This window comes from Oryctolagus cuniculus, chromosome 14, assembly GCF_964237555.1.
Source record: "Oryctolagus cuniculus chromosome 14, mOryCun1.1, whole genome shotgun sequence".
Lineage (NCBI taxonomy): Eukaryota > Metazoa > Chordata > Mammalia > Lagomorpha > Leporidae > Oryctolagus > Oryctolagus cuniculus.
In genome coordinates, this window is record NC_091445.1 from 67,898,539 (window position 1) to 67,915,523 (window position 16,985).

Genomic DNA, 16,985 nt, shown 5'->3' on the forward strand with positions numbered 1-16,985 from the left:
GCTATCATTCTATTTTTCTTCCTGAAGCTTTATACACACTGTAAGATACTTTTTATAGAAAATACAAAGGAAAAAATGGTTCATATAGATTGCCAGTTTCTTACATTTAAGATACTAAGCCTTGTGGGTTAATGCTGCTCCTTCTACTAGAGCTAGAGTGACTAACACTACTAAGGTTGCCTGGGGTTTGCCTGGTTTTAGCACTATAAGTCCTAGGTCCTGGGAACTCCCTCAATTCCAGCCAACCAGTTTGGTTGGTCATCCTACATAAAATTGAAAATAAGTTCTCCTGCAGTAGTCAAGAACAATCTACAAAGTGAGATCTATGTGAATATACTGTAAAAGCATTTAATTTGTTTTTTGAGGTAGCCTGGCATAGTAAACTTCAAAATAAATACTATTAGAAAGAAGGATTCTTGCAATGCTAGTGTTCTAGAATGTCAAACATGCTAAAAAGTCTACAATTTGATACAGAAAGAGTTATTGTTGGTGCTTTCAGCCACAAATGATATAACGTGAAACAAAAGGAAACCAAAATTCCCTGTAGAATTTCATTTTACATTTGGTTTTATAACAGCATTTCAGTTTTCAAAAACAAATGTTAAAAATCAGAGTATGGGGAGATTATAAAATGGCAGAATAGGGAGAGAGCTTACTGCTCCAGTCTAAGGGTACATAGTCTTAAAAAAAAAAAAAGTTGAAAGAGTGCAATCTCAGGGAAGAGTTAGAGAGAAAACTGCAGAGGAAACTCCATGCTAATTAGAGGGACACTGTAGATATACAAGGAGGGTGTGGACATGCACAATTTGGGATTTCAGCAGCCGAGGGCCTTGGCAGCAGCTTTGAAGAGTGAGATGAGACCAGATTGTGGCAGTCCAAGCCACTGGCAGTAAAGATATGGGAAGAGCCTTGCATGAGTCCTACTGGAGCCCAGTGGGGGACAGTGTACCTGAAAATCTAGAGGGGAAATAGAGGGGTGGTTACATTTCTCTCTCCTAGGCCACCGGGCACCAGTGTCCTGTAACTGGCAGAGAGATAGCAGGTGCCATGTTGAGCATGCTAACAGCCGAGCCAGCTTGTGTCCATGTGCCCAGCAACCAGCCAAGAGGAAATACATGAGTCTAGCTACTTGACAGAGCTGGGCACTCATGACTGCGGGAGCCTTGTGTGCTGGGATGAGGCTGTGAAAACACTGTGGCTGCAAGGGAGGGTACAAGGTGTGGCTGAGTCTCTTAGCAGTCATATGGATAGCTCCACGTGCTCAGGGCTCCCTGACTACCTGGTGAGAGTCATTGCTGCATTATCTGTGCTCACACTGAGGACTGCATAGATCCTTTGTGTGGTTTTTGTGGCAAGTGCAGATAAATATTATACCCACTGTGGCTATCATCCAGTTATTGGTCTCCTTGAAGGAGAGGACATGTGCATGAGACTATACCAGCAGAGCTGATCAAACCCTCCCCTCTGATAAAAAGAGAGAGAGATTTACCACAACCAAAGTGGGTGTCACCCTGGATACTCCCCTCACCCTGGAGTGCTGACCAGGGCTCCTAGGCCACACCCAGCACGTACCTCTGGGTATTTACTGAAAGAACAGATACTTCACTTAACCACAGAGGCAAAGTCAAAGGTAAAAAACATCACAGGGGAAAAATATCCAACAATGCCTAAAAATAAACACAGCCATTCAAGAAATAAGATAAGGAAGACAACATGATGCCCCCAAAGGAATACAACAATACTTCAATATTGGGATGTGAAGATGAAGATTGAAGAAATGCTGGAAAAGGAACTCAAAAACTAGATTGTAGGATTACTTAGAAGTAATCAAAAGCAAATTCATGAATTAAAGAAATCCATACATGACATTAATAAAAATTTTTCTCATGAAATCGAGATTTTAACAAGAAACAAAATGAAATATTAGAAATAAAGAATTCAATAAATCAAATAAAAAATGTAGTGGAAAGCCTTAACAACAGATTTGGTGAGGCCTAAGAAATAATATTCAAGTTAGAAGACAATCTCTAGAAATTTTACAGTCAGACCAAAAAAACAAAAGTTACAAAACTGAAAAACTGTTTGAGATTCATGGGATACCATCAAATGATCCAATATATGAGTCTTAGGAATTCCTGAAGGCATAGAAAGAGAGAATGGATTAGAAGGCATTTTTTAGTGAAATAATTACAGAAGACTTCCCTAATTTGGAGAAAGAAAGGGATGTCCACTTAAGTATAGGAAGCACACAGAACTCCTAATAGACATGACCAAAAAAGATCTTCACTATAACACATTGTAGTCAAACTCTCCACAGTAAAACATAAAGAAAAGATTCTAAAATGTACACATGAGAAACACCAGATTAGTTTCAGAGGATCTCCAACTAGACCCACAGCAGGTTCCTCATCAGAAACCCTATAAGCTAGGAGAGAATGGTGAGATATATTCCAAGATATGACTATAATAAACATATATGCACCTAATTACAGGGCACCTGGCTATTAAAACAAATGTTAATGGATCTAAAAGAAGACATAGACCCTCTTACAATAGTAACGGAGGACTTCAATACCCCATTTTCAGCAATGGACAGATCAACCACACAGAATATCAGCAAGGAAACAATTAATCGACACTGTAGTCCAAGTGGAAGAAACGGATATCTGCAGAACTTTTGATCCTACACTTTCAGAATACACATTCTTCTCACCAGTTCATGGAACTTTCTCTAGGATTGATCACATGCTAGGCCATAAAGCAAGTCTCAGCAGATGCAAAAAAATCTAAATCATACCATGCATCTTCTGTGACCACAATGGAATGAAGTTGGATTTCAAAAATTCAAGAATCTCTAGAACATATGTAAACACATGGAAACTGAAAAACATACTCCTAAATGAACCATGGATCATTGAGGAAATCAAAAGAGACATTTAAAAATTCCTGTAAATGAATGAAGATGACAATACAGTATATCAAAACTTATGGGAAACAGCAAAAGCAGTGTTAAGAAGAAACTTCATAGCAGTTGGTGCCAACAGCAAGCAATTGGAAAGACACCAAAAAATGAACTATTGATGCATTTCAAGGACCAAGAAAAACATAGTAAATCAAACCCAAAATTAGTAGGAGAAAAGAAATAATTAAAATTAGAAAAGAAATAATCAAATTGAAACCAGATAAATACAAAAAATAAGTGAAAGGAAGAGCTGGGTTTTTTTTTTTTTTTTTTGAGAAAATAAACAAAATTGACACACCATTGGCCCAATTAACCAAAAAAAAAAAAAAAAGAGGGAGAAGACCCAAATAAAAAAAAATCAGAGATGAAAAAAGAAATGTAAAAAGAGAGACCACATAAATAAAAAGAATCATCAGAAATTACTACAAAGAGCTGTATATAAGAAATCAGGAAACCTAGAAGAAATAGATTGATTCCTGAACACATAGAACCTACGTCAATTGAGCCAGGAAAATGTAGAAAACCTAAAGAGACCAATAACCGTGATGGAAGCTAAACCAGTAATAAACACCCTCCCAACAAAGAAAAGCCAAGGACTGGATGACTTCACTCTGAATTCTACCAGACCTTTAAAAAGGACTAACTCAAATTATTCTCAAGCTGTTCAAAACAATTGAAAGGGAGGGAATACTCCCAAACTCCTTCTATGAAGCCAGCATCACTTTAATTCCTAAACCTGAAAAAGTTACAGCAGAGAAATGGAATTATAGACCAATTTCCCTGATGAACATAGATGTAAAAATCCTAAAAAAAATTCTAGCCAACCAAATCCAACCGCACATCTGAAAGATCATTCACCTGGACCAAGTGGGATTTTAATCTCTGGTATGCAGAGATGGTTCAACATTCCCAAATCAATGTGATACATCACATTAACAAACTGAAGAACAAAAACCATAGAATTATCTCAATAGATGCAAAGAAAGCATTCAAGAAAATATAACATCTTTTCATGATAAAAACTTCAAAAAAATTGTGTTACTGAAGGAACATTCCTCAACACAATCAAGGCAATTTATGACAAACTTATTTAATAGAGAAAAGTTGGAAGCATCATTCCCAATAAGATCTGGAACTAGACAAGGATGCCCACTCTCACCATTGCTATTCAATATAGTCCTGGAAGTTTTAACCCAGAGCCATTAGGCAAGAAAAAGAAATCAAGGGATACAAATTGGGAAGGAGGATGTCAAACTATCTCTATTTGCAGATGACATGATTCTAAGACTCCGTTAAGAAGCTACCGGAACTCATGAGTTTGGTGAAGTGGCAGGATATGAAGTCAACACACAACAAGCAATAGCCTTTGTATACACAGACAATGCCGCAGTTGAGAAAGAATTTCAGAGACCAATCCCATTCACAATAGCTGAAGAAAAAAAGGACATCAAAGATCTCTATGATGAGAATTAAAATCATAAAGAAAGAAATAGAAGAAAACACAAAAAATGGAAAAATCTTCCATGTTCATGGACTTCAAGAATCAATATCATCAAAATGTCCATACCACTGAAAGGAATTTGTGGAGTCAATGCAATACCATTCAAAATACCAAGGTCATTCTTCTCAGATATAGAAAAAATGATGCTGAAATTCATATGGAAACCTGGGACCCTGAATAGCTAAAGCAATCTTATACAACAAAATCAAAGCTGTAGACATCACAATATCAGATTTCAAGACATACTGCAGGGCAATTATAATCAAAGCAGCCTGATACTAGCACTAAAACAAATGGAAAGAGCAATGGAACAGAATAGAAACTCCAGAAATCAACCCATGCATCTATAACCAATTATCTTTGACAAAGGAGCTAAAACCAATCCCTGTGCAAGGACAGTTTCTTCAACAGATGGTGCTGGGAAAACTGGATCTCCACATACATAAGACCCCTACCATACATCTTACACAAAAATCCACTAACAATAGATCAGAGACCTAAATCTATGATCTAATACGGTCTAATTATTAGATTACTTTGGGGAAACCCTGAAAGACATTGGCATAGGCAAAGAGTTCTTAGAAAAGACCCCAGAGGCACAGGCAATCAAAACCAAAATTAACATATGGGATTACATCAAATTGAAAAGCTTCTGCACTGAAAAAGAAACACTAGGCAAAGTGAAGAGGCAACTGACAGAATGGGAGAAATTATTTGCAAATTATGCAACTGATAAAAGATTAATATCCACAATATATAAAGAGATCAAGAAACTCCACAACAACAAAATAAACAATCCAGTTAAAGAAATATGCAAAGGACTTAAACAGACATTTTTCAAAAGAAGAAATCCAAATGGCCAACAGATACATGAAAAAATGCTCAGGATCACTAGCCATCAGGAAATGCAAATCAAATCCACAATGAACTTCCACTTCACCCCTGTTAGAATGGCTTTCATACAGAAATCAACAAACAACAAATGCTGGCAAGATTATAGGATAAAAGTGCCCTAATTCACTGTTGGTTGGAATGTAAACTTGTACAACCACTGTGGAAGACAGTATGGAGATACCTCAGAAATCTGAATATAGATCTACCATATGACCCAGTCATCTCACTCCTGGGAATTTACCCAAAGGAAATGAAATCAGCATAATAAAGAGTTATCTGTACCCCCATGTTTATTGCAGCTCAATTCACAATAGCTAAGATATGGAATCAACCCAATGCCCATCAACTGAAGACTGGATAAAGAAATGATGGAATATGTACACCGTAGAATACTACACAGGACTGAAAAATAAAATAAAATCCTATAATTGCAACAAAATGGATCCAACTGACAAACATTATGCTTAGTGAAATAAAGCAGCCCCATAAGGAAAAATACCATATGTTCTCCCAAATCTGTGAAAACTAATAGAGCACTTAATACTTAATCTATAGAAGTGAAATTGTCACTTTGAGATGCAATGACCTTGAACATCCCTTGTCTTGACTGTGAGGAACAGTTAATTGAAAATAAATCTTAGTATAAATTAAGAAATGGAATAGGAGAAGGAGAAGAAATAAGTGCGGGAATGGGGGTGGCAGGACAGGTAGGATGGGAAAAATCACTGCGTTGCTAAAGTTATATTTATGAAATGCATGAAGTTGTATACCTTAAAAGGTTTCTGGGTAAAAAAAAAATAAAAGTCAGAGTATGTATTTAAGTAATCCCAACAACAAAAATCCAAACTATTCTGTTGATTATGATCTGTACAGTAGGTGGGCTGACTTCTATGTACGTAACTGATTTATAATAGATATTGATAAACTCACTATTTTTAATCATTTTTCTCAACATTCTTATTTTGAGTTACCAAATAAATTTGCTATGATGCTTAATTATATTAGCTAACAATATTTAGAAGAAAAAACCATCCCCTAAAAGATAGGATTTTAAATAAAATGTATTAATGTTTGTCTAAAAGACTATTTTCTCTGAAAATTGTTGTCCTAAACTATGACACTTGATTAAAATCAACAAAATGTAAGATTGATTTGAGCCGGCACTGCGGCTCACTAGGCTAATCCTCTGCCTTGCGGCGCCAGCACAGCGGGTTCTAGTCCCAGTCAGGGCGCTGGATTCTGTCCCGGTTGCCCCTCTTCCAGGCCAGCTCTCTGCTGTGGCCCGGGAAGGCAGTGCAGGATGGCCCAAGTACTTGGGCCTTGCACCCCATGGGAGACCAGGAGAAGCACCTAGCTCCTGCCTTCGTACCAGCGCATTGCGCCGGCCGCAGCATGCCAGCCGCAGCGGCCATTGGAGGGTGAACCAATGGCAAAAGGAAGACCTTTCTCTCTGTCTCTCTCTCTCACTGTCCACTCTGCCTGTCCAAAAAAAAAAAAAAAAGATTGATTTGAAACCTTTATTCTACTTCCAAATTTCTCATTCTAAATTGACTTTTTTGTAGGCAAGAATTCATTTTTTAAAATCTTCCTATAAAAACTTTGTAATTCTCTAAATTTGCAAGTTCTAATGTAAGTAGGAAATGATATAAAATATTTGGTAGCAAAAAGAACATGTAGTTCCAAGAAATAAAATGATGTTCCAAAGGATGAGATGCTTATGCCAGTCTTCCCCAGAAACCCAGGATTATAGAGGGGTTCAGTTCCTACATGTCTTTGAAATTTTGAATCCAGAATTGATTATCCAAGCTACTTCATACTGACTTAATCCACATAATTAACAGTCAACTCTAGAAAAATGTGTACTGTAGGGGCCTTTACCTTGGCATAGCGGGTAAAGCCTCTGCCTACAGTGCCAGCATCCCATATGGGCGCCAGTTCAAGTCCCAGCTGCTCCACTTCCGATCCAGCTCTCTGCTATGGCCTAGGAAAGCAGTGGAAGATGGCCCAAGTGCTTGGCCCCCTGCACCTGCATGAGATTCCTGGACAAAGCTCCTGGCCCTTGGCTTTAGCTCAGCACAGCTCCAGCAGTTGCGGCCATCTGGACAGTGAACCAGCGGAGGGAAAATCTCTCTCTCTCTCTCTGCCTCTCCTCTCTCTGTATAACTCTGACTTTCAAATAAATAATAAATAAATCTTTAGAAAAAGTGTATGCTATAAATTGTGTTTGAATAAAGAATAGCAAAATCACAAATGTAGTTTCTACACAGATTGTCTTTAGTTATCCCTGCCATACAATCATCCCTGACCTATTATTAACTGAAGAAAGATAAAAAGTGTGTCAGCAAAAACTTCAGAAGTTTTTGCTGAATATCCATGTTTTATTATTTTGTTTTGATTTTGGAGTAAATATTTTGCTACAAATTATTTATAAAATGGAGAATTCTTACCTTAAAGTCCAGATTCCTGCATTATCTCTTTTGTTTCCTTTTTGCTTTTATTACTTTTTAAAACTTTTAATTTACAGTGCTTGTGCCTATTTATGGTTTACAGTGTGACATTTCCATACCTGTATTTAGTATGTCCTGATCAAATCAGAGTAATCAGCATTTTCCTCCCTTGACATTGCTTTGTGATTGGGGACCCAGAGCTCTTCTCCTTTACTTGCCCATAAAATACATGATAGGTCACTCAGATTATCTTACAAACTGAAAGACCTAGTGAAAGCAGACTGATAGTCCTGTATGGTAGGATGTGCTGAACTAGAGAACCAGATGTTTCCTTTGAGAAAGGTGTGTACTCTCCATCCTTCCTAATGACATTGCAACTGGCCTGCTGCATTCATTTGCATGACCTGCTTGGGCCCTTTAGGTTTCAGGATCTGCAATGGGCCTAAGGCCATTGTAACTCTGGAAAACCACTAACATGCCAAAATGCATCATCCTCTTCAAAAGGAGACGCTCACACCACAAAATCAAGCATTAACAATTTGCCTCCTATAATTAGTTATATCTTTCTGAGTTTTTTGAAAATTTGAAAAATGCATTTAGAAATATAGAATCAAACAACACAGTAACATGACAGAGGACAAACAGTCTGGGCTTTAAAGTCAGGTATTGATCCCTACCTGTGCCGACTATTAGTGCATAGTTTGAATAAAAATTTTTAATTTTCCAAGTCTTTGTATAGATAATATCATTTGCCACCTTGGTGATTGCAAGGATTAAATTAAATGCTTAGTGTAGGAGGTCAATAAAGAGTAAGATAGTGAATCTTAATGCTGTTTTGGTCACACCTACTTTGCTGTGCCACTGTGTCATAAAAGCAGCCATAGACAGTAGGTAAAAGAATGAGCATCGTTGTAGGGCAGTAAAACTATCTAACAATAAATGGCATGTAGGAGTAGGCCCACAGGCCATAATTTACCAACCTCAATTTAGTGCAAAGTATATCTCACAGTATATGGTTTATCAGACATATTCAAACAAAAGCATATATAGTAATTTTTTATTTATTATGTATCTGCCATTCATTGGTCATAATTTGTTAATGCTTGCCCCTCTGAATAAGTCAAGTAGAGGTCACTCGGAGCAACTTATAAAGTGAAACTTGTCAGTTTCCTTGAATGGGTAAGTGGGTGGAACTATTAAGAGATGATCTTCCTTATTAAGCAGTCTAGACCATTCATTCCCACTGGGCAGAATAGCAACTGATATCCCAAAACCAGGCTACCATCCCTTCCCTACAGTAACATCTGTGAACACTTTGGGAAGTTTATTAAAACAAAATGAAAATGAATAATCTCTGAGATTTTTTCCAAGGCTATAAGGTTGATTTAAAGATGCAAATTCTGGTGTCCACAATTAGCAGCATAGATAAATGATCTTCTCAAATTTATTGAAATTATTTATAAAGCACTTTCCTTGTTCCAACAATTGTGTTAAGTGCTGGGGATATTTCAAGACACTAGGCAGGCAGGAGAAACGTTGAAATGAATTATGATATAAAAATATTTAAATATTTAAAACAGAAAATATGAGTTTATCACAGAGTTGTTCATATGAATCCATACTAATGATGGATCATATTTAGTTTGTTCCACCAGAAATGAACCCTGCAGTAACATGCAAGTTAATGAGAAAATCTTAGGTGACTTTATAATTAATGTTAACTATGCAGTGCTAACTTATCCAAGAAAGCCCTTTTTAAAGGCCACAAGTAATTTTGGCTTCATGTGGTTTGGCTCTTTTTCTTTGTGTATTTTCTTTGCAAATTACTGATGAAATGTACCTTAAAATTGCCTTCCTTATAATTGACATGAAAATTGGTTAGCTTCATATGAAATTAAATTTCTCACTTCCAAATACTAAAGTTTGCTGTCAATAAAAAGCACTGTGAGGAAAAAGAAAAGATTGTTAAAAAAAAAAAAGTTTTATTTAAATGGACTGCAGATCAGGCTTTTTGTTGTTGTTCCTTTTCTATCCTTTACTGTTTTGATCATTTACTGCTTAATATTTGCCTTCCCTTTCTCATATTCCATTTATATAAAATACCAGGCTATTTGGAATAAGTAATAGTGCTCCCAATGTTTTATTTCTATGTTTTGAAATAACACAATATATAACCTTTAAGGTATATCAAACCAAAATTTTGTTTTCAAGGATTAAGATGCTGATTCTGCCCCCAGTTCCAGTTCCAAAGATTAAAGGAATCGATCCAGATCTCCTCAAGGTAATTAATAAATCTGTCTAAATTGTAGATAGCACTAATTGACAGATGAACAAATCTGTCATGTTGTTGAGACTGGTTTTTATGGTATTTTTTGTCAACTACATGTATCACATTTAAATTTTTTCTATCTCATCTCCTAGAGGAAAAAAATATGAACATTTCATCTCTTAAGATTATGGAAATTTCATACATATTTAAAAGTCTGCACTGACTTATGTTTGTTATTATGTTTTTCTTTCAATTATTCTTATTGTAACCATAATTGGTCTCTGAATAGTATTTGCCAAACTATTTAACCAGAGGCTTTCTCTTCATAGATCCTTTTCTTTCTGTTTCCTAGGAAGGAAAGTTAGAGGAGGTGAACACAATCTTAGCCATTCAAGATAGCTATAAGCCTGAATTCTACAATGATGACTCTTGGGTTGAATTCATCGAGCTAGACATCGATGACCCTGATGAAAAGACTGAGGGATCAGACACAGACCGACTTCTAAGCAACAGCCATCAGAAATCACTTAGCGTCCTTGCAGCAAAGGATGACGACTCTGGACGAACCAGCTGTTACGAACCTGACATCCTGGAGAATGATTTCAATGCCAGTGACGGGTGCGACGGGAACTCGGAGGTTGCTCAGCCTCAAAGGTTAAAAGGGGAAGCAGATCTCTTGTGCCTTGACCAGAAGAATCAAAATAACTCACCTTACCATGATGTTTCTCCTGCTGCTCAGCAGCCTGAGGTCGTCCTAGCAGAGGAAGACAAACCGCGACCACTTCTTACTGGTGAGATTGAATCCACTCTTCAGGCTGCACCTTCTCAGCTCAGCAATCCAAATTCACTGGCAAACATCGACTTTTACGCCCAGGTTAGTGACATTACGCCGGCAGGGAGTGTGGTCCTTTCCCCAGGCCAGAAGAACAAGGCAGGGAATTCTCAGTGTGATGCGCATCCAGAAGTCGTCTCACTCTGCCAGACAAACTTCATCATGGACAACGCCTACTTCTGTGAAGCAGATGCCAAAAAGTGTATCGCTGTGGCCCCTCATGTCGATGTCGAATCACGTGTCGAGCCAAGCTTTAACCAGGAGGACATTTACATCACCACAGAAAGCCTTACCACTACTGCCGAGAGGTCTGGGACAGCAGAAGACGCCCCAGGTTCTGAGATGCCTGTCCCAGACTATACCTCCATTCATTTAGTACAATCTCCACAGGGCCTTGTACTCAATGCAGCCACCTTGCCCTTGCCTGACAAAGAGTTTCTCTCATCGTGTGGCTACGTGAGCACAGACCAACTGAACAAAATCTTGCCATAGCCTTTTTTTGATGTCCAAGAGCTTTGTATCTAATGGCAAAGAATTGGCTGTGGCATGAATGCTTAAACCAAACCAGTGTAAGGGGAATGGAAGAGTAGGTTGTGGATTCTAAATGCCTTCTCTGAAATTTGAAACAGGATATTAAAAAGAAAAAACTAAGAGGAATGCTTAATCAGATAGATATTCCTGTTGTGAACTGTAAATATTTTAAAGAATTGTCTCAAATACTGTTTAGTGGCAGTAATTGTCTTCTTGTGGGTGTTAATTTTGTGATACTAAACATTGAATGGCTATGTTTTTAATGTATAGTAGAATCATGCTTTTTGAAAAAGCGAAAAATCAGGTGGCTTCTGCAGTTCAGGAGAACTGAATGAAAATCATAGCACAGACTAATTTTTTTCTTCTTAATTAATTGGGAGCTAACACTATAGGTAAGAAGGCAAAAATAGTTTGGATATCTAAAACACTTATTTTGACATAAACTTGATAAAGATATTTTTAAGAAGTTAAATTTCAAGCATGGCTATTTTATATCACCCTATACACTGTGTACTGTAGTTCAAGAAGATTCATCTACAGAATGTAGCAACTACAGTCTCAAGCTGGTTTGATGCTTTTCATCAGTGCACCTAAAGAAAACACACACAAGTGTTTTTTTACAAGGTCCTTTTTGTACCTTCCAAAACTCATTGATTCTAAAATGATTGTAAAAATTTGCATATCGGAACATACTTATTTTATCTGAATTTCTAATCAAATATTTGTTAAATTTAGAAAATTTTTAAATATTTGCACAAATAAACTTACATAAATCAAAAACCAAACAACACAAAACTTTTCTTTACCAAATCTTGGTTCGTGCCAGACAGCTGCATGCGAAGAGAAGTAGAAATCATTGCTGGTTCACGTTGACAACAAGACTTAAGTTCTACAGTGGCATGTGGACTGATTTAGTGCATGCAGACCATGAGAGGTAAGCTCTATAACCTCTGCAGTAAAATCTCTTCAAATATAACTCGATTTTATTTCATATTTACCGAAGAGAGGAAGTTGAAGCAGGTCAAATGAAGCTAACTGGGTAAAGGAACAGAAATAGGTTTTGTTTCACAGCCTTTACCCAGACACATACATAGTCAGTATTCATGGCAACAAGAAATAAAAGAAACAAGGTTTTCAATCCCCACAGATAACTCAGAGTTACTTAAACTAGGAGCAGAAACTTTCTCACCAAAATTTTTATAAGATTTAGTTAAACAGTAAAAGAAGATGTTTCATCATTTTTTATTTTCCCTCCAAGTAGTCCAGCCTCAAAGCAGGTAGTCAGAAAAAAAGAAAGGGGACTTGAGTAATTTGTAGATTTTCCAATTCCTTAATAACCTAAGTATCATTTTTAGAAGCATAGGGATAGTTCCCAAAAGGATTATGAAAATGAGAATACTTAACCATTTTAAGAATTTTTTATATTCTTTTTAAAGTTAGCATTCACTTAAATAGTATTTGCCATTTAGCTCAGACCCCTTTAGAAAGCAAGCTTTATGATTGGTAAGTTTTAATTCCTTCTCTCATTCAGGAAAGATGGTGGAAAGCTAGACCTGGGTGTTTAAAGTTTACCGTGATACTTTGTAGTAGATGTTTAATAGATTTTCTGCTACCTTGCTGCTATGGTCTTCTCCAAGAGCTACATAATTTAGTTTCATATACAATATCATCACAGTAGAACCTAATTCAACTTAAAACTATGTGTTTGGAAGAACTATCTTACCATTTCACAGTAGGCTAACAACATTTCTATAGCCAAAAATAGCTAAATACCTCAATCAGTCTCAGAATGTCATTTTGGTACTTTGCTGGCCACACAAGCCATTATTCACTAGTATGACTAGTTGTGTCCTGCAGTTTATATTTAACTTTCTTTATGTCTGTGGATTTTTTTCCTTCAAAGTTTAATAAATTTATTTTCTTGGATCCCTGATAGTGTGATGTGATTGTCAAACACCAATATGAAATGCATCCTAGACCAGACTACTTATGGTGAGTTCTTCTCATTGTAAGGAGAGCTTAGCAAAACTGGTAGTATGGAGAATTTTGTTCTGGGCTGGGATACATAGAGGAAGAAGAGGCAGCTCCCTTCCTCTCATTTTTGAGGATACAAACGCCCAGCTCAAAAATATCCCACTGACTTGTCTGGACCATGCATACTCCTAAGATTGTGACTCCCCATGGGCGGAAGGGATATGTCATAGAAGTGAATGGCATGGGTGTTGGGTGAGAAAAGGAGGAGAATGGTGCTTCAGCATTGTCTGTAAGATGCATGTCTAGCTTTAGCATGTTGCCTGGAAGGAAGAAAGTAGAGTTTCCTCTACCATTCACACACTGGAACAAGCCAGTTTCTCAGGCCAACTTCTTTCATCATGAGAAGCTGATTATAAACTAGAATGGGAAGGAGGCCAGTAAGCCAAATAGGAGCTTGAGACAGTGATGAAGCCATGAAGTAGATGTTCCTACTACAAGAGGCAGGCTCCAGGTACAGTAGCTGCTGAATCACACAAGCTATTGTACAGGCACTGGGTCCTCAGATGTGGGAGGCTAGGGATAGCGCTGATAAGCCCACTGAACAGCTACTTACTGCTTCAGCTACTTGTATGCAAATTGCCACAACTTCTCATATTTCAGGGCTACACTCAATACCAACAATATTTTCTAGGCACCTGCTGCCTTCTGCCATTTGAGCAACTATCCACTGAGAGAGGCTTAGAGTAAAACCTCAAGGCTCCCTTATTTGGAAATATGGTTTGAAAAACTTTGCCCCTTCTTTCACTCAGATATTGGAAAATACACTGCCTTAACATTTACAGAAAAATAAAAGATCATCTTTGTGAACATCATATATTTATTTCTTACATATAATGTATGAGTCAGCCTTCTAACACAACATGCTTATCATTCATACGAAATGTTTCAAAGTATGGGGAGCAAAGGGAAAAGAAGTCCTGCTTATTGCCATGCACTAAAAGAACATAATCTTTTCCATTTAAGAGTATAATATCAAATTGAAGATGGCTAAACATGTGTTTCTGTTTTTTAAATATAAATGGTTCTATCAAAGTCATGGGGTATGTGGGTCAAGGTTCTTGTCTGGGATGCAGCAATGAATTCAAGAACAAGACACAAGCAAGTAGAGTGGATGAATAAGACTTACTTAAAAGTAAAAGTAAACACTCGAGGAAGTGCAGGCATGCTTGACAGTGAACTACACCCAACAAGATTTGATGGGTCATCCCTTTGTATGACTAGGAGACATAAGAGTGGTGTCTGAGAGTGGGGGTTAATTGAATATTCATAAGGAGTGGTGTTTGAAGATGGATAGAGTCATGTATGTTCTTGATAATTTTCCTCTGAGCTGCCATTGAGAGTATTTTTATGATCTATATTCTTCAACCCATTAGCATCTTTAGTGCAACTTCATTGCTGTCCCCATTCTATATCAGGAATGATACAGTAGGGACTTCCAGATGTCTTTAGAGGCTGGAGTATTAGAAATACTGGAACATCCTGAGTGGCAGTCACCTTTTCTGCCCTATCTACCAGTGCCTTTCCTCTGACATTATAACTATTCTACTTTTGGTGTCCCCTGCAATGAACAGCTACCTCCAAAGGCCTGAAAACTGCCTGTTTGAGAGTACTAATGACCTAGAGAAGTTTTTTTACAGTCAATAGACCTCTTTCTCTCCAAGTTATCCCACATGTTTGTAACATTAGAAAGCATATATAGAATTTGTATAAATATCAACTCTCTGGTCTATCCTCAGTTTTAAGACTCTAGCCCAGGTGTTAAGTTTAGCCTTTGGAGCTGACGTGTTGAATGCTTAGGTCCATGACGTGGGTAAGATCTACTGGAGTACACCTGCTAAGTGGTCTCTACACAAAGAATGAGCCAGCTTTTCAATATCTTCAGATGGCAAAATAGTAGCTGGACGGAGGACTTAGCATACTTTGTTACCTCCATGAACCAAAAAGGAGATATCAATATTTATTAAGGCTTCCTCCTTTTAGCCATCTGTGTCCTTTAATCTCTAGACCTCTTGTACTTGGTGTGAAGTTTGAACTTCAAGAGGCTTCCTAAAGTGGATTGGTGATTACTGTACCAAAAGTTCAATAGCAGTAGCTTCCCCTAAGCATTTAGGTCATCCTGTGGCCACTGAGTCCAGCTATTCAGGAAAGTAAGCCATTGGTCATGGAAGTGGATTCATTTTTTGGGTGAATATACTCAAGGCTATTCCTTGTCTATCAGTACAAAAAGATTCAAGAATCCACTCTATTTTGAATTTCAACAAGATTTTCCAAATTCAATCTTGAGGCAGTACTCATCATTGGCATAATAAAGATTTAGATTTAGGGGTGATTAACCCAAGAGAAGTGCCCAGAGAACAGAGCATATCCCTACTGAGCAAAGGAGTCTGATTTACAGCATCATCAAAATCTGATGGGAAACAAGGGCATCTTCTACCAGGCAAACCAGAGGCAAAGTAAATTTGTCAGGAGTAGAACTTACCACAAATTCCCATGACAACACAACTTTTAAGGGTGGCATCCTACATGGGAATTCAGAACACAGTAAGTGACTCCCAAGTCAGTTAGACAATTATATTCTTCACTTTGACATCCAGGATCATTAGGGCTCTAGGATTGTGATGGTCATATGGGCAGTGGGAACCACTTTTCACAGGCCCCTTCAGCTTTGAATAAGGACATGAGGGAACTAGGAGCCTCCCCTCCCTTCAAAGGAATTTCTACTGTCCCTCTTAACGGTGCGGGCAGGGACTAGGCAGACTTTTTGGGAGAGGTCATTCCTTCTGTCATATCCCAGCTTTCCACACCCAGAACATTCTCTACTGAACTTGTCCCCTCATGGTTGGAAATCCCTCCCTGGGTTGTCCCTGAAGTCACAGGATACTGGCTACTGTGACTGCTGTCATACAAGCCTGTTGTCTGGACTGTTGCTTCCCAAGTTGAAGTCCATTTCCCCCTCAGTTTTGTTTCTTGAGATTTTGGGGTCCCATTCCCCATTTCTAGTCAGATATCTGGGGTTGACTAATGGGTACTGAATAAGACCTGTCCTTCAGGGAAGCTAGGGTCTGTATATCTTTTAAAGATTCTACCAGTCATCCTTGGAATGAGGCTGGAATCTTCCTTATGTTGAGTTACTTTCCTGATTTTGCCATAATTTATCAGTTTAACAATACATTATTTTCATTCTAGCCACTAGACAGATCATCATATGACCTCAGCACCTCAAATTTTATGACTCTTTTGGTCACTAAGTTAGGATCTGTTTGTGGGACTGCCATGGCTCCCACATCATACTGATTAGGCTTCTGGCCCTTCGGGGAGTCAGCATGGGCCTGGGCCTTGGCCCAGAACTGATGTTTATCTTGGGGTGCAACATAGCAGACAAGAAAATGTTTAGTTCACCCAGGTCAAGTTAAAGGCCAATGTTAGAGCCTGAAATTCCTCAGTAAATTTGCTAAAGTCTTCTGAAAACCTCCCTACCTGTTGTTTACATTGATTTAAGTCAGTTGTGGAAAAAG

The 16,985-nt window shown here is 37.8% G+C and overlaps 1 protein-coding gene across 12 annotated transcripts in view; it reads left to right on the forward strand.

Annotated features, from left to right (window-relative positions):
* The window catches only part of GHR (growth hormone receptor), a 311,129-nt gene extending 297,767 nt beyond the window's left edge, over positions 1-13,362 (forward strand). For 9 of the 12 annotated variants that reach the window (XM_008262050.4, XM_070056268.1, XM_008262046.4 and 6 more), the window contains 2 exons: positions 10,016-10,085; positions 10,426-13,362. In XM_008262050.4, the coding sequence (XP_008260272.1) occupies positions 10,016-10,085; positions 10,426-11,397 (1,042 nt within the window). In that variant the 3' untranslated portion in view covers positions 11,398-13,362. 12 annotated transcript variants of the gene reach the window in all.
* The last annotated feature ends 3,623 nt before the right edge of the window (positions 13,363-16,985 follow it).